Source organism: Terrapene carolina, unplaced genomic scaffold (assembly GCF_002925995.2).
Source record: "Terrapene carolina triunguis isolate 2854851 unplaced genomic scaffold, T_m_triunguis-2.0 Scaffold238, whole genome shotgun sequence".
Lineage (NCBI taxonomy): Eukaryota > Metazoa > Chordata > Testudines > Emydidae > Terrapene > Terrapene triunguis.
Genome location: NW_020664589.1, coordinates 12,454,599 through 12,482,215, shown reverse-complemented (window position 1 = coordinate 12,482,215; position 27,617 = coordinate 12,454,599). Strand labels below are relative to the sequence as shown.

Here is a 27,617-nt window from a genome sequence, read left to right as displayed (position 1 = left end):
CCTAGCCTGAGGGTGTTTGGACTTTACTTTTTAAATTGGCTGAGCTTGTGACCCTTTACAGTCACACCCAGGAAGTTATACTCGTACAAAAATCAGTGTGTAGACCAGGCCCCAGCCCTCTCACTGGCACCAAGACCGGCCCTGACTAACACTAGCTCTGGAATTGTCTGGTTTCAGGTTCGTGTAAGAATGAACGCTAATAATAATAATAAGAGGAGCAGCACTTCATTGTGGGAGCAGAGTGATTGGTAACCCTGGATTTCCTATCTCAGCACCTCTTGACCCAGCCTGCCGAAAGAGGCCATGATGCCTTCAGGACCACGTGGGATGGAGCCATAAAGAGCTTATTTTGATACGAAGGGCCCTAGTGTGTTTTTCTAAGAATTGAGCTGCTTGGAGACTGATTTTAAATTGGACTTAGTTTTTGCCCTTATGGCAAAGTTGTATGAGATGCTCAGGGTTATAATGCTTTCTTCCAGGTGCTTGGCCAGCTGGCACAGCATCAGCCAGTGCCATACAAGAGACTTGCTAAAAGTGAAACCATGTGGTGCTTAATTTGTTTGTGACTGTGAGGTGAAATCCTGGGCCAACAATTAATCGTGTGGTACAGCAGCATGAGATGATCTGTGCAAGCAGCAGCTTGTGTAGCTTAGAAGCCTACGTTCTTAAGAGAACTAGATAGCCCGACCTTGCTCTTGCTGACACCCAGGGGAAAGTTTTGCCTAATCACACATTGCTTCACTATTAGAGGAGAGGGGAGATAGGAGGGCTGGATTCTGCTCTTAGGCTTTTCCACCAACTCCTTTTTACACATGCCTGAAATTCAAAATGGACCAAGTCAAATCTGGTCACTAAAACCGTCCTCCATTTGAAATGCTAGAGGGGGTGGGAAGAGGATAGATAGAATCCCTTTGCTTCTTAAAAATTGGCTTCATTTACACACTGAAGCCTGGCACACTTGCTTGTCTATGTGACAAGATAACCAGTCAGTTTTGCCGGCTAAACCAGTCTTGGCTCAGCCAGGAACGAGGAGGGGCAGAACAGCTGTATTTAAAGTAGGAACGGATGCACATTGCCAGCTTGCTCTGGGTGAAGCCTGCAATGCTCATGCCTCTTTGCATAGTTATCTTAAGGCTGCTGGAGGAAGGATCCTAATGTTTCTAGAGAACTAACGAGTCTTCTATGGTACAATGCTTTCCTACCTGTAAACTGCCAGAGACTTGAGGTTTATTAGCCAAGCACTGTGTAGGGTGGTGCAGTTTTGTATTAAAGTTATGTCCTATACAGCTCTTGAGTATGGGCTTGTCATTGGTTGGTCAAGCTGCTGAGCCATGAATTAGGCGCAGTGGAATCCAGTTGTTTAGGGGTGTTATTCTACCCTAGGTCATGACTTCACTCATGGGAACTTAATGCCAGTTACTGCTGCAGCAGAGGCAGGCTGGGGAGGTTAGCAGCTTCCTTGTGCTTGTAGCCAAGGTGCAACTTGATGTAAATGCACACTTACCCAGGTAGGAAGCTGCTGGTAGAGATGTCTGCATTTCTCCACACCTCCTGCCTATGGCAAGGGGAACGGTTGCAGTAGCATCTCTTTCTCTGCCTGAAGGGGGGCAAGGGGGTCCAGCAGGAAGCTGAGGGTACAAACAACTGTGTAGGGAACATGACCAGCCCCTCCACCAATACATAGGAACATGGACGCTAGATGCCCTCAAGTTACTGGAACCCTTTAGAGTGGTCACCAGCTCTGCTTGAGCCTAGTGGAGGGCCTGCTGCCAGCTGTGCCTACAGCCTATTCCTCTGCCCTGGGGAAATAGGGGAGCAGAAGGGAAGGGCTGGTAAGGAAGTGACTCAAGACCAGCAAATCTTTTCTGCTCATATCTGCTGCTGGTGCTTTTATAGGGAGGAGAGGGTACTTACCTTATATATCCTCAGACATCTGCAGCTGGCCGATGGGATGTGAATCCAAAATTTGTATCTGTCTAGGGCTTTACACACCACACTGTGTAAACAAGTCCTCACTGTAAGAGCTTGGACAAAAAACACCTTTTACTCCCTGATGCAGGAGTCATTGTTAGCAGCGGGAAGCTCACTCCAGCTTTCAGTGCTTGGTTACGAGAACACTAAAGATTTTCTACAAAATTGGTAATTAGGCAGGATCTCTGCAGTGATCCTTACGGCCATGCAATCTTTGTGCACGATAAATGTCAAACTAACATGTATCCATGTAGTAAATAGCAATGCATTTGAGAGTGGAAGCGGCAGAAACTGCATACAGATTTGGTCCAGACAAGGCTCTCTTCGCCCGTTACCTCACCATGCTCACGGGGCAAACGTGTAGCTAGCGACAGATACTCAAATACCAAAGGGGAAACGGACAATAGTGGGTACATACTCCCCACCCACAGTAAAAGTTCCTCCAGGCAATAAGTTCAACCCAACCTGGGTTCTAATAAACCCCCACACAAGACTTTCTATTTAAATAACTGCTTTATAAGAACGTACATTTGATCAAACATACATTGTTTAAACAACTAAAAAACAGAACAGCAGACAACGGCCTTTGTGCACGCTCAATCTCTTTTCCCACTTCGGTCATAAACAGACAGACTTAGATTTATACATCTGATACAGAGTCATCTTTGGCCAAAGAAAAATATCCACCCGTTACGACCACCCTACCCTCCCAACTGCTCACCCTAGACCGGAGCCGCTGGGCAAGAGGGAATGAAATCTCCACAAGAACTTGGATGTTTGCCTCAATTACATAGCCACTTTGTCTGCCATTCTTATGGAAGGAAAAAAGAAAGCGCTGCTTTGGATTTCAGAACTGAAAAGCAGGAGGATTGCTTTCTTCCACTAGGTCTGTACTGAAATCAGATTTCACCAGATGGATGCTCGAATATTCGTTTGTAAACACAGCTCAACCATGTGGAGCTACCTCCTCCCAGCATCCTCTATTTGGTTTCTCCCAGTTCTGCATTAGTGCTTTTTAAGCATTCGATTTGGTGTCCTTTATAGAAAAAACAGGAATTCAGTGATTGAGACAGCATCATCTCCAATGCCACCCACTGAGCAGGAGGCTTGGGGATGATGCATTGCACCAGATTACTTGACATGAAGAGATGCACTGCCTTGGTGAGCTTGAGGCAACATTCCCACAAGGCCACTAAGCAAATCCCTGGAGTTTTCATGGCCAAAGCCTGCTCCCCCAGGGAGCATAAACATCTCTGCTGGTACTCCCTTTGAGGAGCTCGACACTTCTACCGCTGGGTGAGGAGAGTCAAACTCAGTTACCAGGAATCCCTCTAGCTGCTATTTCCCAGCTGGCAAATTCACACCGAAGGAAACATTGATTCAGGGCCATCATACACCTCTCCCATCCAGCACGTTTTACATCTCCAACACCATGGCTTTCGCCTAACACTAACAGTCCTAGTAAGGCGAATCTTCCGAGACACGTTTGTATGGCAGGCACTGTCTTTTGGTCAATACTTCAGATGTGCAGTGTGTCGAACAGCACAGCATAGCCCTTACGAAGCAAGAGCAGCAACAAAGTCTAGGTACAAAACCTAGATTAAAAACAAATTTTAAACAGAACATTTGAGCACTGAAAGTGTTGCAACAAATACCAAGGAAGTGCCACATCTACCCTTCCCTCAGCCCGTCATACCTGGCTTTATGCGAAAAGCAAGCCATCAGGTGGAGTACACGAGTATATACTAAGTCAGGGATGCTGGCTGTAATGCAAAACAATGGGGATGAGCAGAGAAGAGTCCCGGTCTCTTTGTGGGTTGGTCTCATCCTTTTAGTTTAGTTCTTGACATGTTAACGCATCACTTACAAGCCCCAGGGATTTTGTTGAGAGATAGCATCCCCATCGAGGTTTGCGTTATAGCAGCCACCAGGTTAAGTGTTTGGATAAAAACCTACCAGGACACTATACAGCAGGCTTGGTTGGGTTTTTTAGGTTTCCACGTTTCCCACTCCTACGCCATCCCTAAATGAGTCCACATGGAGCTTGTCCACTCAGTGGACACGGAAACTTGACTTCATTAAGGGACAGCATCAAGAGTAGGTGGCCCCATAAGGCCCACCTGTCCTAGCCCAGAGAACCTGAAGGAAGCCTTAGGCTGCAAGATTGCTAGAAGTACTGCTGGGGAATTCACTCTGTCTGGAGAGCGAGTAAGGGACGGACATCTGTACAAAGCTTGCCCCAGGACTTCTGGTAAGAGCATTCTGCACATTTCAGTTTCCCTGCTACGTCCTACAACTTGGCCATTCCATCAGGAAGGGGTGAGTGGTTGGTCTCCCATCTTTGTCTCTGAGCAGAATCAGATGCTTAGTGTCTTTAAAAAAAAAACAAAAAACCCCCAACAAGTTGATTTGGCAAAAACCAAATTGTGTCTGAGGTGAGAGTCGAGGCTAGGAAGAATGAAAGAGTGCTGGGCAGAGACCTTAGAAGCTGAATTTCAGCTGTGAACAAGATTTCAACTAGGGCATCAGTCCCTGCCAGTAAGCGCTGGGAATGCACAACCGCATGGAGAGCGCCATCTGAACTGCTCCCACCCTCGCCTCCTCAAGCACCAACAGCTAGGGACAGGATGAAAGCGAGTTTTAATCATTTGGAGGCTGCAAAGATGTACCTAACACGGTCTTCGGCATCCAACGGATTGGCTGTGGCAAGTGCCAGGCTTACAGTGGTCGGTGCCAGGACCTTAACACGGTGTTCTGCAACACCTACTGTCCCAGCTACCTGAACGTGGCAGGAGCTCGCAGAAGAGTTCACTGCACTGGGCATCAGCACTAGCTCTTGTAGGGTGTTTGAGAAACCGAGTGCAGGAGACACTTCCCCAGGGGAGAGAAAGAACCCACAAAAGAGATTCACCGAACAGTAGAACTGGCCCAACAAATGGGGTTTGTCAACTAAGGTTACCCTAAGCAGAGGCTTAGGATTTGCCCAAACCTGCTGCAAAGGAAGGGGAGAAACCCCTTGGATATTTTGGCAATGGAAATAGGTCCTTTCAGTCCCTGCTATGTGGGAATACTATTGTTGAGGGCCCTGCGTTGAGCCATTCGCCTCACTCGCTAGGCCAGATAATCTGAAAAAGGTCTCCCTCATGGTGCAGTAGCATCTCTCCGTGAGGTCGGCGACATCCTCGGCCTTCAGGCCCTTGGTCTCAATAGGCTGGAGCACCTCAACCCGGATTTTACCTAGGAACAAGAGAAGAAACTCAAGTTCTGCATTTGGCCATTAGTCATAGGGAGGGTGGAGAATGGCTAAAATACCAGTCATAATCCCCACCTTCACAACCCCCGGGAGCCCAGCAGACGTGGCCATAGCAGACAGCATAGCAAAGCTCGCATGCGCTAGTTACCAGGATCTGGTCTAAGTGCACAGTTACATCCGCTGTAATGGCCATTAGTGGGGATAGCTCGTTTCCATCTGTGTCACAAGGCTGTGTACAAGGAGTTCCTGGCAGCAGGCACCCAGACCCCAAGCATTCATGGCTTCCTATTGCAGGAAATGCCTGCAAATTCCAGCTGTAGCTCTAACAACGGACTAGTCCGGCAGAACTTGCAACTCCTTTCCCTGTTCCCACCAGGCTAGTGACAGAGTCCATTGCAAAAGGTCACTGGTGTGACATTTTTAGAAAACAGGGTAATTTTTGTAGCTGTTACTAACAAAGAATTCTCTAGAGAGGATTGTGACAGCACAACCTCCTCATGTACACAAGCAAGTAGCGATTAGCATTCAACAGAGCCAATTTCCTTGGACACGTGTCGTGTCATGAACATCAATGTTATACAACATACGTGGCACGTGACACCCAGGGTTTTGCATTTCTACATTCAATACCCAAGTGTGTCTCTCAGGCCGCACCCTTGGGAGTGAATTGAACCACCTGGAATAAGATCTTACTCTCTGGGAACCTTTAGATCCTTGGAGATATTTGGTGGGATCATAGGGGTGAGTTAATATGTACACAATAAGAGTATGGTCTGAAACAAGATACTTCCACTTGATCTTTTAAAGCTTTACTTCTGCAAGTAAAGTACTTCTGCTCCTTTATTAAGCTACACACCCTCTGGCCTACCTAATCTGCTCAGGTCCCAGTCATTGAAAGCCACAATCAAGCCAAGGTGCTTCACTTGAGGCCAGGCCACTTGGCTCTCAGAGTTGAAGTCATCATATCTTTGATTTGGCTAGGTGATATTTACCTCTTAACCTTCCCACCCATGGGGGCCCATATTCATTTGGCAGCCATGTGGTCCTGTTTGGCTTTCCCCAGACAGTAAGAAGTGCCAGCGACCCTCCACATGGCTGCCCAGCAGTACAGTTCTCTGGGGAGTGGTTTTTGCTGTGTGGAGCAAGATTTTATTTTTGGTTAATTAAACCAACAGACCCTGCTGTTGCAACAAGCCAGCCACAGACCCTCCCAGCTCCGCTTCTGCAGCAGCAGGAACCATTATGGCATGCAATGGCATTTAGGGGACTCAACAGGGCTGCTAAGTACCCACTCAAGAAAAGTAACAATAGCCACTTCTGAAAGAAGTTCCTAGTTCCTCAGTTCTCAGGGTGCCCTTTACTGTCACAAAGGCTGGGTACAGCCTCAGGCAGAGCAGGGGCCTCCAAACCCAGCTAGGACAACACTCAGGAAGTCCTTCGGGGAGAGAATTACAATTCATTCCTTTGAAGCCAAAAGCTCCTGAGTGAGCAGTTAAAGAAACTCCAGCCTCACCTTGCATGAGTGTTTACGAGGCAGCAGGAGCCCTTCAGGTGCTCTCTCTCTTACAGGGCCAGGTGCATTTTGATACTCTTGAGATAACGAGTCAGCCAAAAAGCCAACCCAGTGACCTAGCCTGCATGTGCTGAGGAAGCAGCCTGGAACATAGGAAACATAATCTACAGATTATGACAGAACAGGACATTGCCTGCTGTGCATGGCCCAATAGTGTCAGGTGCTTTGTTCGCCCATTCCCTTTTTGCTCATTATCTACTGCAAGCATGGGCCAGATGAGAGTTAACCGGACCAGGCCTCAGCCCATACTCTAGTCAGTAGGGTGCTTACATCTCTCCCTATGCCCCAACTTGTGTAGAGATATTTCTGCCACAGGCCCAGAGCCGCCTCTTAGGTAGTAATACCACAACCTAGCTCTTACCTAGCACTTTCCATCCGAAGACCTCAAAGTGCTTTTACAAAAAAAGGTCAGCGTCATCCCCATTTTACAGATGGAGAAACTGAGGCAGGGAGCAGGAAAGTGACTTGCCTGAGATCACCCAGTAGCCAAGTCAGGAATAGAACCCAGATCTCCGAAGTCCCAGTGCAGTGCTCTAGACACTGGGCCACAATGCCTGCCTGAAGAGCAGCCACCTAGATCTTGTAGTCAGGGTTTCCCCTAGCCCAAGGCTCAGCACGTGAGGCACCTCGGAAGGACAAGCCCAGCACTGAGATTACTAAAACTGCAGATAATGGGAGAAGAATTAAGATGCCAGTTGAGTGACATCGGGACAGAAGTGGCCTGATTGTGACAGGAAAGAGGAAGCTGATTTTCTCCCCAAGGATAATCCGAAAGCTTTTATTCACTGCTGTCACTACCTCCTTATTGGATTTGCTCAATGAAGTGAAGAGCCGATAGTAACTGGGCATACTATATGCTGCCAGAGAGAGCTGTGACCCACCGGTAGCATCCCCTGATATTCTATCCCTGGGCCTCCCCAGAAGAGACTGCCTGTTGAGCCAAGTAATTTGAGAGCTTTGGAAGGTTAGCAGCTGCTCAAGACACTTGTAAGATGCTAGAATTTGATCCCTGGTCCCCAGAGGTGCCTATATGCACCCTGCTTTGCATCTTAAGAGCAGCTGGCCCAACACAGTACGTAGAAACAATCCTGGCCCAACACCAAGCATTGCCCCCTCTTGCCCAAACGCTACCCTCACCACTGGGTCCCAGTGCAACAGTTTAAGTGAAGGAGATTTGGAGGCCGCTTTTCAGAAGAGCTCAGCTCCTACTTGGGCACCTAAGGGCCAGATGGTCAAGAGAGCTCAATTGACTGAGCACCGTCTGAGACGAGCTCTGCTGGGGAAAATAAATAAATCAATCTAGCCCTGATCATGGCTACTGAGTGCCTTGGACAATCCGGCTCTGGAAGACTGAACGAACACAACTTAGCAAGAGGACAGCTACTGCTACAGGAATGCCCAAATAAAGGCGCCTCAGCACCTCTGTCTTGAGCCCAGCTTTTCTTCTGCCGAGAGACCAGAAACAGAGTCCGCCCATAAACAAGAGGGGTTCAAAGCAGTACAGTACCTGATATAAATAGCTTCTTGGCTGGATTGTAAAACGAAGAGAACGAGGAATACACCACAGGAATAACGGGAACCTTGAAAGGGAAAAAGAGTACTGGAAAGTTAAAGGGTTTTTTTGTATTACAATAGCATGGCACCAGTCAACACTGAGCCCCCATTGTGCTAGGTAGTCTACAAATACAGAACAGAGTCCTAACTCTGGCTTTGAACTGTAGGCTCAAAGAATACAGAGGGCAGGAGAAAGTTACTCTCTCCTTTCCCATAAGTAAAATGGAGTCAAAGACAAAGGCCCAGATCTTCAAAAAGGTATTAGGAGCTTAACTCCCACTGAAATCAATGGAAATTAGGCACCTCCACACCTTTGAGGAGTGGGGCCCAAGTGACTTTCCTAAGGTCACAGGAGCTTGCAGCAGTGTTGGGAATTGACCTGAGGTCTCAGGCCAGGGCTCTAAGCACACAGTTATTCTCCCAAGTCAAAGCCCGACGCCACCATCCTCCTCAGGATGTTTAATCCTGCAATTCCCTAGGTTGATAAGCAGCTCAAACGTTCACTGCAAATGCCTCTAAGCACACAAGAGGGGGCAGGTGCTGGTTAAACATTTAGGAACAGGAATCACTGTTTGCAATCATTTATGAGCAAGGCAATGCCTCTGACAGAGAAAGAGGAGAAGAGGCAGCTATTTTTAATCTGGCACAATATGGAAGATCTACTGTTGGCGACTTGCTTTGAATATAAATGAAGCCAGCCACCACTTCAGATGTTGTCCTTAGCCCAGTCTCTAGAAATCCATCTTTAATGACTTGTTATTGGGTGGCTAATTTGTACATTGGATGTATGTTCTTTAGCTGGAATTGGCTTCTTAAGTCACAGGCTCCACACTGGGTTTGAACTGTCCATTAGAGATCAAGGAGGTTGAGACAAATATACAGGAAATAGGTTAAGAACTACAATCTTAGTATTTTCTGCTTCACTGTTGATTATGGTCCCTTCTGCTCCTGGTATATTAAAGCTTGTTTACATACAAACATCATGCCCTCCACAAACCTAGAATGGACATGAGATATGAAGCAGTGTTTGGTTTTCAGAGTCTGGTAGGACTTCCTAAGCCTGAAGAAATCCAGGAGAAGCGGAATAGCCAGAACATTTTCAAGTGAACTTAGTAAAGTTCTAAATTAGTGGCCTGGGAAACTAGAACCCTCCATGTATCTGCTCATCAGGCCACTGCACCAGTGCAAGCGTTATCCCCTTCCAGTATGCTGGCGACTATTTAAGTTGTATTTCCCCAATTCTCTCTCTCTTTTAAAGAGAAAAACGGTCACAAAATATGGCTACTTTAGAAGACAGACAAAAGTTGATATTCAGTTATAGAACATACCATGTTACAATTTAATAAACTCATCTAACCAACCACTACGGAGCTGGAAATTAAACTATCCAGACCACAGCCTGTATAAGTTGTGCGGCATTTGTATGTATTGAACCACATTTTAATCTTGCTTCTTCCAAGACATGGCACTAATCAGTCCCCACCTGCACTGTGCTAAACACCACAGCACCTACCGGGTCACCATGCACTGTAGAGCAGGCAACACTGAGGAAGTGATTCAGTTGGCTAAAGGAGGGATCTAATTGACAAAGGCGGGTTCTAACCCATGTTATTGCAGGCTAGATGTGAGACTCAGAACTATGACTTTAGAAGCTAAAATGCAAGTCAGTAGTAGAAGGAGCCAAGTTAGCCAGAATTTGATCATGCTCCATGGGGCTGTCCTGGAGAAGGATGCCAGTTACGCCATGGTATTGGCTGGCCATCATCTCCTCCCCATGGACCTAGGAGGGCAGTCCCTTATAATCTCTCTGGTCCCCACCCATGTCCCCTCTAGCCCATTTATCTGGGAAGTTTCAGGTGCCATTTTCCAAGGAGACTCACATAGTTCTGGGAGCCCAGTGAGAAAGCTGCCTCTCTCTGCAGCTTACTATCTTGGGTGCTCTGAAGACAGCATTCACGTCAAAGGGCCTGGGTGTCATTTATCATGCTCACATTTTGGACCGCTAAAGAATCCCATGTTGCCAGTGTCTGGTCACCATAGGTAGACCTTTCACTGGAAGGCCTGTTTAGCGCTTTGGCCCGCAAAAGAAGCCAACAAGCGTTACCTGTGCCTGAACAGCAAGATGAAAAGCTCCTTTCTTGAATGGTAACAAGTCACCATTCCCGTTCCTCGTGCCCTCCGGATATATCCATACCTTCACCTGTAGACAGGGAGATTAAACCATGAATTCCATTTGTTGGCACACCAGAAGTTAGCTGTAGAATTAACCCACATAACCTCTCTAGGGCTAACTCAGATAATAGATCGCATGCCTCTATTCCTAGTTGTTTGGAACTCCTCAGAAGATTTTGCTGCGGGATACAGCTACAGCCAGGACTGGCATTTGATGTCCACACTAGCCACCAGGTACTAGAGGTCAGACGATAGTTCATAGTATTCCACCCTCCCCGATCCTTAATCCAGCGGCTGACTAATGTTCCAGCACAAGCAGCCCTCTACTCCAACAGATGCAAGCAGTGCCCAGCACTCACAAAAACCTAGTGGCATATACTGTACTCACGTTCTCATCCAGCATGGTCTGGGCAACTCCGGACATCACCGTCTTGGCATTGCTCGTACTCTTCCTGTTAATGAAGATGACGCCACCCAGGTACATTATCATACCCACAGGGCCAGTGTACAGCAGCTCCTTCTTGCCAATCTGAACGCAGTTATCTGGGAGGATTTCCATCAACCCTAAGCCCAGGGCGAAGGGAGAGTGTAAGAAGCCCACCCACAATAAGCCGTGACAACAAGAACACCCTTCTCCACCCACAAACCAGATTGGCAGCGTACGAGCGACCCAACCCACACTTGCTGATAAGCACCTGGAGCGAATGGGTGCAACAGGCTGCATGTACAGGAAGGGTGGCAGCAGCCAGGGAGCTTTGCAGAGATGATCCCTTGCTGATTCAGCGGCATCGCTGGCTCGCAAACCACCACGTGTCTTTCAGCAGCTTTCAGGTATTAGACGCTGAAGAGACTTAGTTGTAAGAGGATGGAATGAGAACGGGGCGTGGGCAGGAGGGGAAGGAAACATCGTAAAACGGCCACCTGTTCCACAGCTCTGCCTCAGGGGCCTCCTTGGTTCTGCAGCAGGAGCATGGCAGAAGGGACCCATGGGAGCCTTTGCCTCTCTAACAGGGGCTGCAGCTCAGAAAGGTAATTTTTTTTTTTTAATACGTGCACTTACAGGGTGGCAGCAGGAGTCAATGGCTGGAGCAAGGAGCTGCGACGGAGGAAACAGGGGTTTTATTCCCAACTCTGCCATCACTCCTCACTTCGCCTTAGACCCACCCTGCTTACTCCCATGTCTGTAAGATGGGGCTACGACATCACCATCTTTGGATCACCTGTTCCTTCCTAGACTCTAGCTGTGTTTGTACAGCACCTGGCACAATGGGGTCCTGGTTCATGATAGGCTTCTAAGGCACTATGATGAATAGTAATAACGTAGTCTCAATTGCTGCAGCTAGAAAGTAGGTGTACTACAGTCTCCTCCTTCGCTCTAAGGGCTCCACTAGCTTATTTTCTGGTTAGTCAAGGGTTTTTTTTTTTTTTTAAACCCTTTCACTACCCCGTCATGCTAACGTCCTCTATTAAGATGAACAAACCCTTGGGTGTACCCAAGTGAGCCAGACAATGCAACAAGAGGCATTCCAGCTGGAATATTTACCCATGTAAGGATGAAGTACAGTATCTAGTTACTGTCCCAGCTTGGAGAAAGTGGGAGTATGGCCTCTGGGTGCCACTCCACATATCTCTCTGCTTGGCTTGCCTTTTAGATCTTTGCAGGATTGGAAGGTTAGCTTGCAGCCCTCTAATAGGACAGCCTGCAAATTCTGAATGAAGTACCAGGCCCTAGGCCATGGGGAGACCTTGACCTTTATTTCAGGGCAAGAGCAGAACCGCCGTTCCACTAGACTGAAGGCTAAGACTTGACCCATGCCTGCCATGGGTCAGTAATTGGGGTGGTATAGCTACACCTGCTCAGAGCCTCAGCGAGCTGTAATAACAAGTATCCTGCACAGGATCACTAGAGAGCACAGGCGGAAGGGAAAAAGGGGGGGCAGCCACATTCTTCTCCCCAGGGGACACACAGCCAGTCAGTGACAGTTCAGACTAGAACTCTCATACCACTGCTCTAAGCCACGCTGAGTACCTCTTGTGTGCCTGTGTTTGATTATCCCACAGCTGTTCTTACATCTGCCTCTGAAGCATCAGGCGGTGATCACGGTCATGGACCAGACACTGGACTAGATGGGCCTTGGGTCTGATCCAGTCTGGCAATACCTAGATCACTACATACCAGGCTCTGTACCAGGCTCTTCCACTGCTCTGTTGAGAGCACCCGAACTGCAAGTATACCCCTCCCTGCTCACCCACTGTCCCATTACACTGTGCATCTCTCCCCTCAAGACACTGCTGTAGCTTTCGACACCGTACATGGCAATTCCTGCAGGCAGAACTGGCTGATGCACTTTGTGACATACAGACAGGTCTCCTGGAGCCTCTTCCACTACAAGGCTTGAAGACTCCCCAAATCTGGGACAAGCACAGGATTTCCCAAACAGCAAAGCGAGGTGCACCAAACAGTTCACTTTCAGACGAGACCGCTTCTTTTCCAACACAAGCAACTCACCAATCATGTCCAGGATGCTCTGATGGTTTGACACGATGACACATGGCCCCTCGACCTGGAACTTCTCCAGTCCTTCCGCCTCAAACCTCAGGCCATAAATATACTTGAAGGTCTTGACGATATTTTTGATGATTCTGCATAGAGGAGAGGAGAGAAGAGAAGTCAGAGGCCAGCAGGTCTCATGGAGTCGATAGCGTCTGCATTATGGTGTGGAAGACGCAGCACTAGGGCAGCAGAAAGAATCTGTTAAGCCAGAGGAACAGGCCTAAGGACCAAAAAAGGCGTCAACACTTCCCTCATTTATCTGCCCTCACACATGTCCTGGGATGTCCCTGCATGAGCTGGAAGCTGCCTAATTTGCCCTGTAGTTTATTAGGAGGGGCAGGAACATGAAATATCCTTCAATTCCTGTTCTAAACAGTTGTCACATAACCCCACCCTCATCGACAGCCTCCCCCCACAAGGTCTTACGCAAGGGTACCTTTGGACCAGCTCCCTCTGAGCAATACAGCACACAGCTCCACAGAACAGTCACCCTCCCACATCAGAGGTGTGCAGAGAAGCAGTGAACCCCTCAGAGGACACTTTAGTGCCAAGGCAAGTCAATCAAACTACCCTTCGCTCCCCCACTGACGCCAGCACTCTGCCGCAGGCCTGCTGCACTCCAAAACGGTGTGACTGGGAAATTGCTTTGAAATTTCAGTCCAAGCTACATCACTGAAAGGCCCTGAAAGTGAAGGGCAAACAAGTTATCTACTGAGCTCAACGATCGAACATACAAACGACAGGATTTTGTAGACTCACCCTAGAAGTCATATTTGTTTCTCTCTCTTCACATCTATCTGTACCATCGTTATAAGACACTGCCATCTGCAGGGGGAAAGCTTTCTCTAGTGAAACAGCCCACTACAGGAACCAGTTCAGTAGATTCACCACCTGCCATCTTCCAGCACGCAAGATGACTAGCTATGGTGCGTTAGCCCTTATGTAATGCTACTTGAGATATCCGCCTAATGCAACTTATTTGGAGAGATGCTCACTCCAAGGAGCTTTGTGGGAAGGCATAGAGCAGCTTGGGAGCCTTCTCAGTGCCATCTTGGCCAGTGATTCCTTACAAAGAAGCAAGGGTCCAATCCCGCAATGAACTCCGAGGAGAGCTCTGTATCTGTAGGGAGCACCACTGTCTTCAATGGGGCTCCCCACACAGGTACAGGGGTCCAGCCGCGCAGACCCCATTGCTGCACTGGGCAGAGCTGCTTCAGAAGTTCTGGCAAGAGAAAAGTGGTTTCCTGAACCCGCTGGAGATGGGCCACGCTAGCCCCACCGTTGGGTTTCCCCATCACACTCCGTCTTGCCTACTGCTTTAGACAGCGGGCACTTTGGGGTGGGAGCCATGTTTTCAGGAGAGGTCAGCACCCAGTGACAAAAGACTGGGCTGAGCGCTTACGATGCGACTCCTACAGCACGAGCAGTCGCTGTTGCTGCTGTAAATTGGCTCCCGTGGTTTCAATCTGGAAACAGCTGGATTGGTGTCTAGTAAAGAAAGTGAGAGTTTGGCGGTTTGCTGAGCAAGTCCCGTGGAGCAGAGACAGGAGACTCATGCAGACTCAAGAACCAAGACCCCACCCTGTACAAGGACGCACACTAGCTCCCTGCCAGCAAGCAGAGATTAGGGTGCTGCTCCTACCACCCACACAGCTGGGTGGAGCTTAAAGAGCCCTTATGGAATTAAGTGCCAAGCCAGAGTTTCATTTAAATTAAGGTTAGCAGTTAAAAGCCAGAACTTCCAACTGCAAGTCTCCCATCCCTCTTCCCGGCATGCCACAGGGCTGGGGGCATTCAGCAGCTACCACAGAGATGAGCTGCCCATACACTGCTAGGACCTACACAAAGAGCCTGCTGTGGTGGATAAAACCTCCATTTCCCTGCTCCAATGCTCAGCCCTACACCTCCGGCACGATAACAGTTATGGGGGGCAGGGGATGGGGCAGTCAGTAGGCATCCCCATCAGAGAGGCAGAGGAAGCAAGCGCCTCTGCTGGGAGCATGCTGGAAGCTAACAGCCTCCCTCAGCAGATGTAGGGAATAAGGGCTGCGTGCGTGCGTAAAACTTAAACACTGAAAACAAAAGCAGCCCACGTTCAAGTGCTGGTGAATCTCACTGTCACGCGTACGCTGCTTAAGACAAAAAAGACTTGATCTAAGAGAGGAGTGTGTGTTTAGAGTGGCACTTGGAAGACAAAGAGGTGGGACAGGGTCCCCCAAGCTCAGAATTGGAGTGTGGGGCCCAGAGATCAGCTGGCCAGCACATACTGGCTGTTTCAGGCCGGGTGTGTGTGTGGGGGGGAAGCTACTGCCACCTACAGGGGAAGATGAAGGTGTGACAGCACATATGGAACCTGGGATGAGCATATTTCATGCTCCCCTAATGCTGGCAGGGGAAGGAGAGGGAGGGGTGTCTTGTGAGAGTGGCTCTCGGCTTGGGGGCACAAGGAGCTAACACCCTAACCAGACCGTCTCACACCATGGGCAGCAGCAGCTGCTCTCCCACCTTCCCACCTGAACATGCCAGACAGCCTGGCACAGCCCCACTTGCTGAGACTGAAGTTCCCCCCCACCTCCCCGGCACATCTGGCTTGAGACTGTGTGGGTTGGGCATTTGCACTCTCCAATAAGCCCCCTGGCAAAAGAGATGGCCATTTCCGAAGCTCCTGCTGGCAGCCATTGGCACGGAGCAGCAATTCTGTAGCCAGACCGGGCAAAGGTTGCAGTTTCATTTGCGCCCACACAGCAGCTTCTGCCAGCACAACTGTTTGTGCAGCCGCGCCCACCTCCTGGCCTACCTTGGCTGAATGCCTTCTACCTCACACAGCACCTCAGCATGAGCCAGCATGCCCAGGGGCATTCACACAGAGCAGCATGCTCCAGGATGCTTTACCTCCCAACTCTGCCCAGGAAGGCTGGCTAAAGCAGATTATAAACAAGGTTAGCGATTCCTAGCCTCCATAGGAAACAAAACAGGTCCATGCATCCATGTCCCAAGCTAGACCTCTGTTAGGAGGCAGACATGGTTAGCTGCCATGGTTACTAGCAGAGTTTTAGCAACACAAGCCACCATGCCTGCAGTTGGTCACAAGCACCCTTGTCCATGCAACACATTAGGGTTTTCTCTCCTTCCTATCACCTCCACCTAGCTCTTATATGGCACTTTTCATCTGCAGACCTCAGAACACTTTATAAAGGAGGTCAGTGTTATCCTTATTTTACAGATATGGAAACTGAGGCCCAGGCCCAGCAGAGCAGGGACAGAGCCAGGAATAGAACCCAGTTCTCCCAAGTCCTCATCCTCTATCTGCTAGGACACCCCTCCACACACTTCTCCCTCTCTACCTGGATTCTCTTCATTACAGCATGGCTTCTGGGAGGGGACCACTCAGTTCCTCCCAGGCCCTGCACCCTCAGGAAAGTACAGTCTCATTCAAAGCCCAACTAGATTTGAGATAACTCTGCAAGTAGTTTTGGTTTGGACTGGACAGACTGGGGCTTTTACAACCAGCTGAGTGGGACACCGGAAGCAGACAACTCGAGGGAGAATACATGGGGCACTGTGCCAGCACTGGAGCTGGTCAGGATGGGTTCTTCCCCTGCAGAAAGTGAATGAAAATTGACAATTTTTCACATGTTCAAGTTTTCCCACAGGAAGAGTCCAACTGGTCAAAACACCAGATTCAGTCAAAGCGGTTTCTGACAAAACAAAAAACGAGAGTGAGAAAAGCAGCAACTTTCCACAAAGATTCTCATTTTGTCAAAACGCAATTTTCTATTAAAGCTGATCAAAGCATCTGACTAGCCCGACTCAGCAGCGACTTGTTTTCCTAGACAGAAGCAAGGTCAGGAGAGGGCAACTTTTCCTCCTGCATTACTACTAAATCCTATTGATTTAGGGTTACTAGAGAGATGCCGAGCCAGGCAGCAGGAGTCACTGACAGGACAGCACTCACTCCCCAAACTAGTCCGGTCAGCAGAATACCAGATGTTGTTTGATACTGGCAGGACTGGTGCTAGGAGACTCAAGTCCTCTATCTACCGGACACCGCTCAGGCAATGCAACGTGAGCACCGCTGCAGAGCACTGATCCCAACACAGCAGGGCCTGTCAGTCCTGATGCCCGTGGCCTACCCTGCACAGTATCTATGCCAAGACTTGGGAGAACGCCTCACTTCCTGCCAGCTGCAGGAGTGGTTTGCACCAGGGACACCGACCCACAGAGAAGGGACTGAGAGAAGATTCATTTAATTCAGCGAATCACGGCCCACGAACTGGCCTGCAGGAGACCAACTGACCTCCAGGATGAAGCTAACAGCTCCTGTCTGGTAAACTACAAATAAAGTAGGTTTCCTTTTTTCTGGTTCTCAGGGTGTCCGAATGATACAGTGCTCCATCCACTCAAACAGAAATGTCCAGTGATTACCAACCCAGGCTGCATTCAAGTCTGCCTCTCGACAGATCATTTTACTACTAAGAGTAACGAACAGGAGACTGGCAATTGCTCAGAACGAGCATGCACAAGCACACATACCAACTCGTTCTTTGCAGAAATCAGAGGCAGAGGTTTAGCCCATTTTGTCTCACTCCAGGCACACAGTCAAAAGGATTGTGTAGTGGGGTTACGAGAGCCAACGTGACACAAAGTCAGCACAAGGATCACCAGTATCCTAGCCACGAGAATGACCCAATTTCCAACCCCACCTCCCTTCCATCGCCAAGCCAGGGGAGAGGTCACTGCTCTGGAAACCAGCGCTCTGTAGAAAGCAGAAGGAGGAGCTGGTTACACATTAACCAAGGGCACATACTGGCAAGGATGAGGGGGTGGCTTGATGTTGTAAGAGAAAGGTCCAGGTTGCACAACATGTGAGGGGGTGGTCCTAAAACTGCTCAGACCACAAGGGATGACGTACTGATCTGGAGCAGAGCCAGAGCACACAGGACCCGACTCATTTAGCTACACTAATTGGGCCAGAGGAGGGGCATTGCAGCGAGGATTTCCTCCAGTACATGTGGTGACAGCATTACAAAGGTCATAAGCCTCATGCTACTGAGACACATTGGCAGGGGACAGGAGGAAAAGGCATTCCTTTACCTCCCTGGTTACGCCTCAGGTGGGGTGACTAGGGGTCTCTGCCAGCATAGCCACACTGTCCAGGCTTTGTAGTCTGTAGTATAGATAAATCCTGTCTGTCTTCCTCCAGTTCCTGACCCTGCTGCTGCTCAGTCTTATGGAGTAGCAGCTGTACTAAACTGACCTAGCTGACCGTTTTCATGGCTGCCCACATGGCTGCTGCAGCTTAACCAGATCCCAGATGTCACTCCAGGGCCTCTGCTACGGGTGTGTAAACAGCACTGGATCAGCTGTGCTCGCTTCAGGTTTGTAAGGTTCTTTCCAACACTACACGCCAGAGGCCAAGTTCTTATTTTAAAAAGAGACGCTTACAAGTCTGTACAAGTCACAGGCACTCACCTGAGAAAGCTTCCTGACCACCAGACTGGATTTCACAAGCCTCAACAATCACACTTGATTGTGAAACTAAAACATTAAGTCTAATTCATCAACCAACAGGTTAGCAGAGACCCAAGAACGTATTTCCAAGGGCATGTCTACGCGGCAATTAAAGCCCCCACAGCTGGCCTGTACCATCGGACTCAGACTCACGGAGCTCGGGTTGTGGGGCTGTTTAACTGCAGCGTAAATGCTGGCGCCTGGACTCTAGGACCTTGTGAGGTGGGAGGGTCCCAGAGCTCTGGCTGCAGCCCAAACCAGACGTTCTGGTGCAGACCTTCCACGCCACAATTAAAACAGCCCCATAGCCTGAGCCCCGTGCGCCTGTGTCAGCGGGCACAGGCTAGCTGCAGGTGTCTAACTGCAGTGCACACGCCCCCTTCGGCACCAAAATATATTGTCAATGCAGGATGCATTTCATGCTTTTAAAGGTCTAATGGGGCAGGCTACATGTTGGCAGCTTTAATGAGATTTCACAATCGGCTGTGTGTAACAAGTGACATCTGAGCCTCACACTGGCATATAGTGACCTCTTCTCGGTCATGTTGGGTTTGGCATTACGGAGCCAAGAGGTGAATCAGCGACAGGGGCAAGGATCTCTGTACCAGGCCATAAAGTCTGCCATGGCTCTCTCTAAGCTGCATACATCATTCATTTATTTAGTCAACTTTCATCAGTGCAGGTTAAACCTTAATCCATTAGTCTAGGTGCAAAGACTAGAGAATGGAGCCAGGGGGACATGCCAGGAGACTGGTGCTAAAGGTTAAAAGCCAAAATCTACACACTTATTCCCCATACTGTGACCCCTCCACCATCCCATAGTGTGTGCATGCACACACCCACCCTACCTTTCCTACCACCTTTGGAGATAGACGGAGAAGAAACTGCACTGACTTCAGTGATGCTACCTGAAGAGAGCAGTTGGGGAATCACTGGCACCCGAGTACAGAATTAACCCAGCAAACATTTAGGTCCCATAACCCAAAGTTTTAAGCCAGAGCTTCTGTGGATGCACAGATCACACTTCTTCAGTTCATCTGGATCAGGGTTTAAACACAGAGCTGAATTAGGTACTAACTGCTTCCAGAAATTCCAGGGTACAGAACTATTTCAAGTACACACACACACACACACAGTTCAGCTGTGCTCAAAACACCAGCCCCAAAAACTAACCGTCAGCTCTGCTGTAAAGCCTGGCACCTGTCCTTTCTGGGAAAGGCAGGGTCAGCCCAGCCCAGCCCCTTATCTACAGCAATAGCATATTCTGCGCCAAACAGGAGACACAACATGGATACTCTCCCCCTCCCAGCAGGGGACTTGGCTCACATACAATCCAGGAAGCTGCTATGCCAGAAAGTCTATCGTTCAGCATGTGTAATCCTGCCTCAGTGGAGCTGGACTTTAAAATAACCTGACCTTTGTTCTAACCAGAACAAGTTAAAGCCAGGAGTCGTGGCCCCCAGCTTTCCTCAGGAGGCAGTTTGCCTCTAGGCAGGCCCAGCACTACCTGCCACCCCTGGGGTCTAACTGGCCCCAGGACTCCTGGAAGGTTGTTTGTTTAACTAGTGATACCCAGGAGCCCCAAAATACCCACTTATCTCCCTCCCCACCAATAATTGGACCGCAGAACCAGCCCTGCCTCTGGGTGTAGCATTATGGCAGAGGGGTTCCCTACTAAAAGAAGGCATCATATGCAAGTTAGGCAAAGATGGCAGTGTTGTCTAGCAGGCAGCCGGAGTCCGAGTTCCTAGGCGCCATTCCGATACCGCACAATAACTCTTCGGGTACCCAGGGCTGGCCCGTTATGGGCCAGCTGACTCCGGCTCGCAGGGCTCAGGCTGTAGGCCTGTTTAATTGCAGTGTAGACGTCCAGGCTCTAGGACCCTGTGAGGTAGGAGGGGCCCAGAGTTTAGGCTACAGCCCAAGCCACAATTAAACAGCCCCAGAGCCCAGGCCAGCTAAAGGTTTTTAATTGCAGTGCAGACATACCCTTTGTGCCTTGATGCCCCACATCTATAAAAAACGTGATACTTTGGATGAAAAGGCGAAGCACAATGATGAGAATTACTATCATGCACAATCAGAGGGCCAGGGTATTGGCACGTCTCAGAGGGAACTATCCTGCTAACACGGCACAATACATTCCAAGTTCATAAACTGCAAAGCAAGTCATCGTACGCCTGCCAGGATGTAGGAACACCACAGAGCAGCACTAGCTAGTGCAGCAGTTGCTTGCACCAGCATGCTGCTTGCGTAACACACATTTACAGTTAAACAAGGAGTCCGGTGGCACCTTAAAGGCTAACAGATTTATTTGGGCAGATTTGTTAGTCTTTAAGGTGCCACCAGACTCCTTGTTGTTTTTGTCGATACAGACTAACACAGCTACCCACTGATAATTTACAGTTAAAGGGGCACTGTTGTGTAGTTTAACACCAAGAGAGAGACAGTTCTATAACCCTCTAAATCTTAATGGAATCATTTCCACTGGGCTTTTAATTCCATGAAAGACGGTTCTACTTGGATCATTTCTCAGGGGCGTTTGTAACCGCAGAACTGTGTTAGGTCCGTTGTGTAGAACCTTTGCAGCATGCAGGGCCATGCTGGCAATATCCTAGGAAGTAGAGGACAGCAGCTTATTTGCATACATTTACATGCATTGAGTCACCACATTCCCCATCCCAAAACACAGTTAGAGGAAGCACAATACTTGGCTATCATAGTTATATCTTGTTTTCAGTTTCCCCATCTGCTACTTCTGTCCTCTGCTCACTCTCTTGCCTGCACGCCCGCTATGCAAGTCACTATTCTTGCTGGTCTCAACTCCCCACCCACCCTGGTGAAAAATCCTTCAGACTCATCCCTCACCCAGGAGGGCCAAGCCCATCACTCCAGTGATCAGAAGAAGTGCAGGCTCTTGACCCTCCCACCACACTTCTACTGCAGTGTTGCTTCCCTGCCCCACCTCTCCCCTTCACACATGTAGGCAAGGGAAATGAGACCAGAGTAGTTAAGATGTTTGGATGGCGGTATACTGACAGACAGACAGCAGAGCCAAACAAGGACAAGTCAGTCAGCTCTCCAAAGAATGCTTGTTGGAGAAGGGAAAGCCCTTGAATAATGTTCTCTTTCTGAAGTGAAAGTCTTCAGACCAAGTGTTGTAACTACAAATACTAGGATATCGTAAAGACAATTTCCCCAACATGCTGATATTTTTTTACCTACGGCTACAGAACCCTTTTGGCTGTTTATCAAGGCAACAGAACTTCGGAGAGACAGATCAGCAAAACAAAAAGACTCGACAGGCCACACAGAAGCCAGGATCTCAAGAAACATACACATGGGAGAGTGGTGAAAGATTCAGAGTTCTCAGTCAATGACCCAAGGAAATTTTTAAACATCTAATTGTAGCGTGACTTTCCCTTCAAGTACAGCGGTTGCTTTGACAACACTAGAACACTGCCTTGGAGGTCAAATGAAGTACAATTAGATTTTTCTTCCTTCCTCCAGATCTAAAGAGAGGTCACGGTAGCAAGATTAACAGCAAGAGCCCAGGAGAAGAAGTTTTTGCTTTTATAAAAGTACTTTTGTACCAAGCACACTTTCAGCCTGCTTTGAAAGGACAGCTGTATATTCTCAATAGATTGAAGTGTCTTTCGGTTTTGTGGTGGTTCCTACAAACCCTTCTGTATCCTCAGCTGAAGTATTTTGTATATACTTTTGCAGAAATATTCTTTAGCAAAATAATACTGGTTCCTGTTAGACTAGTGTTCTGTAAGAGACAGCTGTATATGTAAACAGCCAATAGATAGGTCAGGTGCCAGTAGAAAACATGCAGTGCGGTTCCTAGGTTTTGAGAGACCAGTATCTGTGGCTTAAGAGGTGCGCACAAAAGATGCAGGGATTGTTATGTGCAGCTCAAGGGAACACTAGGTGGACTATTCCTATCTCTGGCCATGGCAGGCCACTGCTGTCAAAAGTGTCAGGGCACTGGTTTGACAGCTACACCTTTGCATTTAAAATATAGATTTGAAGCATGCAGGGAAAAGGCCATTCTGAATCAATTCATTTTGCTCATATGCAAGCTCAACACAGAGTAGCTTGCTCCTGCAGCCCAGATTACATCATGTACCTACAGAAGTCACACTCTAGTTACTAAACTTCCACAACAGTATTATTACCACTGCACTGTAGTGGGAATAGAAAATCACTTGCTTGTCTCAGATCATCTTTACTTACTATCCAGGAGCATCTCATTCCACCTACCACTAAAACCTAGCTACCTCCAGGGTGGAACACAGAAGCTGCTTAATAGCACACAGCTACAATTAGAGATGAGACATGAATAAGGATGTCAGACCATGGAAACCCTCCAAGGAATTTACAGATGTAAAATCACAACTGGAATTTGGCTAGGACTCCAAAAGGTTAACATCCCTACACTTCAGAAGAGGGTCAGCCCAGACACCTACCGGTGCACGGGGTCAGCCCCGTGTTTTCACATCTTATTCAAAAGACAGCACCTCCAGCTACACCCTTTAGAGTTGATAGACAAAAATGACAGATTTAAGCATCAGGATAGATCTGTGTTTGCTCTTTGAAAACCCCTTTGGTTGCTCACAAGATTATAATTAAACTCATATGACCGCAACACAGAAGCACCCTCACACTATGAAACAGCAGCGATTATGGATTAAACTAGTTTGTGAGGAGTGGGGAGGCATGGGGAAAGAGGACTATGGCAGCGGACTTAAAAATGAAGCTGCCACATTGCACTGAGCATAGAGAGAACAGAAGCAGAATCTGGTGGCCATGCTCCAACATACAGACAAGAGCAAAGGGACGCACTGCTTTCAGAAGCAACAGCTAGAACTGTAGCTGGACACATTTGGGGAATAAGAATGTTTAACCTTGCTCTGAGCAGGGATCCCAAGGATTGTTTAAAAAGCCAGCAGCCCTTTGACAGCAAGGCTCCCAATACAGCCAAGTGGAGTCAGCATGGGGTTAGCAGCAGTAGGGAAATTTCTACAACAGCATTTCCCTGTTGAGGGAGAGGCTTTACTGTCCTGCTCCAGTTCAATACAGTACTGTCAGTTACAGGACTAGCTGCACCTCTGAACACTTGCTGGTCTGAGTGCACCTCTCACGCCTTAACCTCTCCTGGGGTGGAATGCCACAATTCTCCCACTCTTACCTAGGGGCCGGTCTATCAGCCATTCTTATCCTGCAGATTTGACTGTGTTTGGCTGGACTCTGAAGGTGTATGACCAATAGTCTACACTAAACAGCCTTCTGCAATATAAACAATACTTGGTTTTAAGTAGGAACAAAGCATTTAGATTTCAAAAGTCTACCAGCATGTCTATCTTACCTAAAGATCCCCTGATGGTAACCTAGGCAGGCCTAGCTTCTACAGACACCTTAGCAGGTTCCTGCATCCCAGTCTGGCTTGCCAAAAATACACCCCATCGCCAACAGTGTTCCTTTTAAAACCTGCCACCGCTCTTCTGGTGGCCTGTATTCCCAGGCCCTTTCCTGTCCTGGCATCATCTTCTAATTCTCAAGTGTTTGCGGAGAAGTGGCTTGTCTTCAGCCATTTTCTCCCCTTCCTGCTTGTTTCTCCCTACCTCAGCCCTCCATTAAACTAAACCAAGACAGTCATATGTAAGCATCCCAGTAACCCGGGCAACATACAGTATTCATTAATTATTGCATAGCCACTCTAAATCAGGGTTAGTCAATAGGCAAACCAGCACTAAATCTGGACAGCCAGATGCTTTTGAACAGACCTCAAAAATATTTACTTATTTTTTTGTCCAGAGAAAATAATAAAAATAATTGACTACCCCTGCTATAAAACCATCATACCTGCACCTTAGCTCCCTGCTACCACAATGGATATTTCACAATTGTAGATTTCTGGGAAGTGGTCAGGGCACATATGTGCCTGTAACAGGAAATGGCAATAGAGAATCTCTTTTCAGTTGCCCTCCCTGCTTCTTTCTCCCCCCCCCCCCCCCCCCCCCCCAACCCAGTTCCACCAAGACACTTTTGTTTAGTCAGAGGATCTATCTCCCAAGTAAATCAGGACAGTGATAGGAAATTCTACAGCCATCTTCAGCTTGCCTGGACTTTATACAATCCCACTTTCAGCAGTGCCAGAGTGAACACAATCGAGATACCACACCTGTGAAAGTCGTCCCAAGTGTTCTCAAAAGCCCGTGACTAAGCATTTTCCCAAAGATCCTCACCCTAACCAGGGCTGAACATTGTCAGAATCAGAGCAGCATAACCTCTAAGTGTAGCACCAGTGCAGCAATACAAACAGAAGTCTTCTCTTTTCCACCAACGGAAGTTGGTCCAATAAAGTACAAGCTTTAGAGCTACACAGAGTTCTTCTTCAGGTCTGGACAAGGAAGCGGAGTATCTTAGGGTATGTCTACACTACCGCGGTAGTTCGATGGCTGGCAATCGAACTTCCGGGTTCGATTTATCGCGTCTGGTCTGGACGCGATAATTCGAACCAGGAAGTGCTCGCCGTCGACTGCGGTACTCCACCTCAGCGAGAGGAGTACCGCGGAGTCGACGGGGGAGCCTGCCTGCCGCGTGTGGACCGCGGTAAATTCGAACTAAGGTATGTCGACTTCAGCTACGTTATTCACGTAGCTGAAGTTGCGTACCTTAGATCGAATTGGGGTGTTAGTGTAGACCAGGCCTGAGCTAAATGCAAGTTGGGACAGATTGTTAAGCAGAGGCAAAACAAGTCAGGGTGCCAACTAGAACAGGTTACCTAGGCCTGAATACAGCTCACTAGCTTTCTTTAGAGACTGGAATAAATCAGAAAAATATATGTTAAGTGACTTCCCAGCTTTCACACCCTCCTTTGGCACTTTAAGTCATCAGGTGCACTATTGCGTAAGTAAGTGACGAGTTACTCAATCTAACAGATCACCCCACTCAGCCTGTTGTGTTTGACTCTAGGCAATGGGGTGGATACAAAACTGAACAGATTAAAACTGTTCGAGTAATACAGTGTTTAAAAAACCTCCGTCCTACTAATACATGTTCTCCAACTAGCAATTGAGTGCATTAAACCTACAGAAAATCCACACTCTCACTTCAGAACAAAACTACGACACATGTAAGCAGCAGAAAAGAGGACATTCTAATAATAAAGATTCCCAAGTATGTTTACAGGGCCGATCACATCTTAATAGAAACTTCATGGAGACCTCTCCTTCATAACCACACAGGTCACCTCCCTGCCAATTTGCAATAGCTTTAACATCCGTGGGGCTGCAACAGCAATGGGTTACAGGGACAAACAAAAGGTTAGGAAAGTATTTAATGTATTTTTAGCCACCGCACCTTCTAATGCAGTTTAACAGCTGGAAAGGAAGAGAGCCAGCACCCTGTGGCCTGACATCCCTTGGCAAGCTACCCGTGGTAAGTGGGCCACAGATCAGTAGCTCACAGTAGCTAACCACCAAAGTTAAAAGCGGTCAGTATTTTAGTTGTAAGCCTCTAAGGAAGTGTGTTGTTTTAAGGGGGGGGGGGCAGCATTAACATCCTAGCTCTTCCGTCTCCAAGTGTTGCCTGCTAGCAAGGCTTGTAAGCCAACAGAAAGCAGTTACCTGTATTCAGGGCCGCCGAGAGCGGGTACGGGCCTCGGTGAAAAAATTTTTTCGGGCCCCCCAGCAAGGGCGGACTGGCTAAACAGGGCCGACGAGAGAGGGGAAGCCAGGTCCCGGGCCCCCTTCCGGACCCCGGTAATTTGTACCGGCTTCCCCCCCGCCCGCGTCGGCCCTGCCTGTATTAGCCTCCTATTGCTCAAGTCACGCCGAGCTGTCACAAGACAGTGTTTGTGACCTAGCTGTTGCTTTGACAGCAAAGAATTACAGCACCAGGACTACTGGCTGGGGCCCATCACTGAAGGAAGGGCGAGGACAATCGGTCTCTAAAGAGGACGACGCCAGGGTGACAAGACAAGACTAGTTTCGGGGTGCAGAGAGGGCGTGGAGCCTTTCAACGTTGGCGAACCCCAACAAGCGGACAGGCTGGTAGCAGGCCAGGCGGCACGGAGCCGTTTTAACGAGCAGGGCACAGCGAGGGCCCTGTCACACCCAGCGCCCTGTCACACCCAGCGGGCAAACAAGCCCCCCTTTAAAGCGCTGGGCTCCCCCTGCCCGGGAGTGCAAGTGCCAGAGCAGGTCAGCGGGCGGGTCCCCAGGGGGGCACACGAGTGAGCAGCACCCCGAAGGGCACCACCAAGGCCCCCGCCGCTCAGCAGGTTTCTCCCCCCCCCCGTCCCGGCTACCCGGCGGGGGCTCGGCCGCCCCGCTCCCCACCGGAGACCGCGCCGGGGGCTTCCCGAGCCGGCTCGGCCCCTCGCGGCGGGGCTGGACGCGGGACCCGACGCCGCCGCCTCGGGGTGCCGGGCGCGGAGCCGGGCAGGCGGGCTCCGGCGGGGGTCGGGCACTCGCCTCATGTTGCGCACGGTGCGGCCGCCGTGCCGCAGCAGGCAGAGCGGGACGGCCAGCGCCGAGGCCGCCACGCACAGGACGCAGTAGAAGCCGATCTTGAGCTGGAAGTGGGCGGCGGGGCTGAGCGCCAGCAGCACGGGCAGCAGGAGCAGCAGCAGCAGGGCTGCGCCCCCCAGCAGCCAGCTCGGCTCCATGCCGGCCGGCCGGGGCGGGGGGTGCCCGGCGGGGCTCCGGCTCTCGGCCCGGGGCGGGGCGGCGCTCCGCGGGGACCCTACTGGCCGGGCGGCGCCTGCTCTGGCGGCCGGAGACGCGGCGAAGTCAGCCCCAAACTACGGCCAGTCCGCCGAGGGGCGGCCCCCGCCGCCCTTAAGGGGCGGTTCGCCCCCCCCCCCCCCGGGGGGAGGGGATCGGCCGGGCCCGCCCCCGCCCCGCCAACTACCGCCCGCCCGCCCCCTCACAGGGCCGGCCACTCACACGGGGCGGCGCCCAGCGCTCCTCCCGCCTGCTGCGGCCGTGCCTCCGCCCTGCCCCGGCTGGCTGGCACTC

General features: G+C 49.5%; 2 protein-coding genes across 8 annotated transcripts in view; one reads left to right on the top strand and one right to left on the bottom strand.

Moving 5' to 3' along the window:
• Positions 1–355, top strand: part of EGFL7 (EGF like domain multiple 7) — a 30,265-nt gene extending 29,910 nt beyond the window's left edge. For all 7 annotated transcript variants that reach the window (XM_024206632.2, XM_024206634.2, XM_024206635.2 and 4 more), the window contains one exon: positions 178–355. In XM_024206632.2, the coding sequence (XP_024062400.1) occupies positions 178–200 (23 nt within the window). In that variant the 3' untranslated portion in view covers positions 201–355. The remainder of the gene's footprint in view (positions 1–177) is intronic.
• A 2,419-nt stretch (positions 356–2,774) lies between these two features.
• Positions 2,775–27,274, bottom strand: AGPAT2 (1-acylglycerol-3-phosphate O-acyltransferase 2). Its single transcript, XM_026657309.2, has 6 exons — positions 27,072–27,274; positions 13,033–13,166; positions 10,912–11,087; positions 10,456–10,551; positions 8,305–8,377; positions 2,775–5,208 (listed from the first exon to the last, which is right to left on the bottom strand). Exons 1-6 carry the CDS (start codon positions 27,263–27,265, stop codon positions 5,042–5,044), a joined length of 840 nt encoding a protein of 279 aa, XP_026513094.1. The 5' UTR covers positions 27,266–27,274; the 3' UTR covers positions 2,775–5,041.
• Positions 27,275–27,617: the final 343 nt, after the last annotated feature.

Excerpts from the sequence above, each read along its gene's own strand:
- AGPAT2 (XM_026657309.2), bottom strand. The coding sequence starts at position 27,265 with ATGGAGCCGAGCTGGCTGCTGGGGGGCGCAGCCCTGCTGCTGCTGCTC. Across the intron at positions 11,088-13,032 it reads GAGCATCCTGGACATGATTG|GGTTGATGGAAATCCTCCCA; the intron begins GTGAGTTGCTTG and ends CCCTGGGCTTAG. Across the intron at positions 8,378-10,455 it reads ATCTTGCTGTTCAGGCACAG|GTTCCCGTTATTCCTGTGGT; the intron begins GTAACGCTTGTT and ends TTCCCTTTCAAG.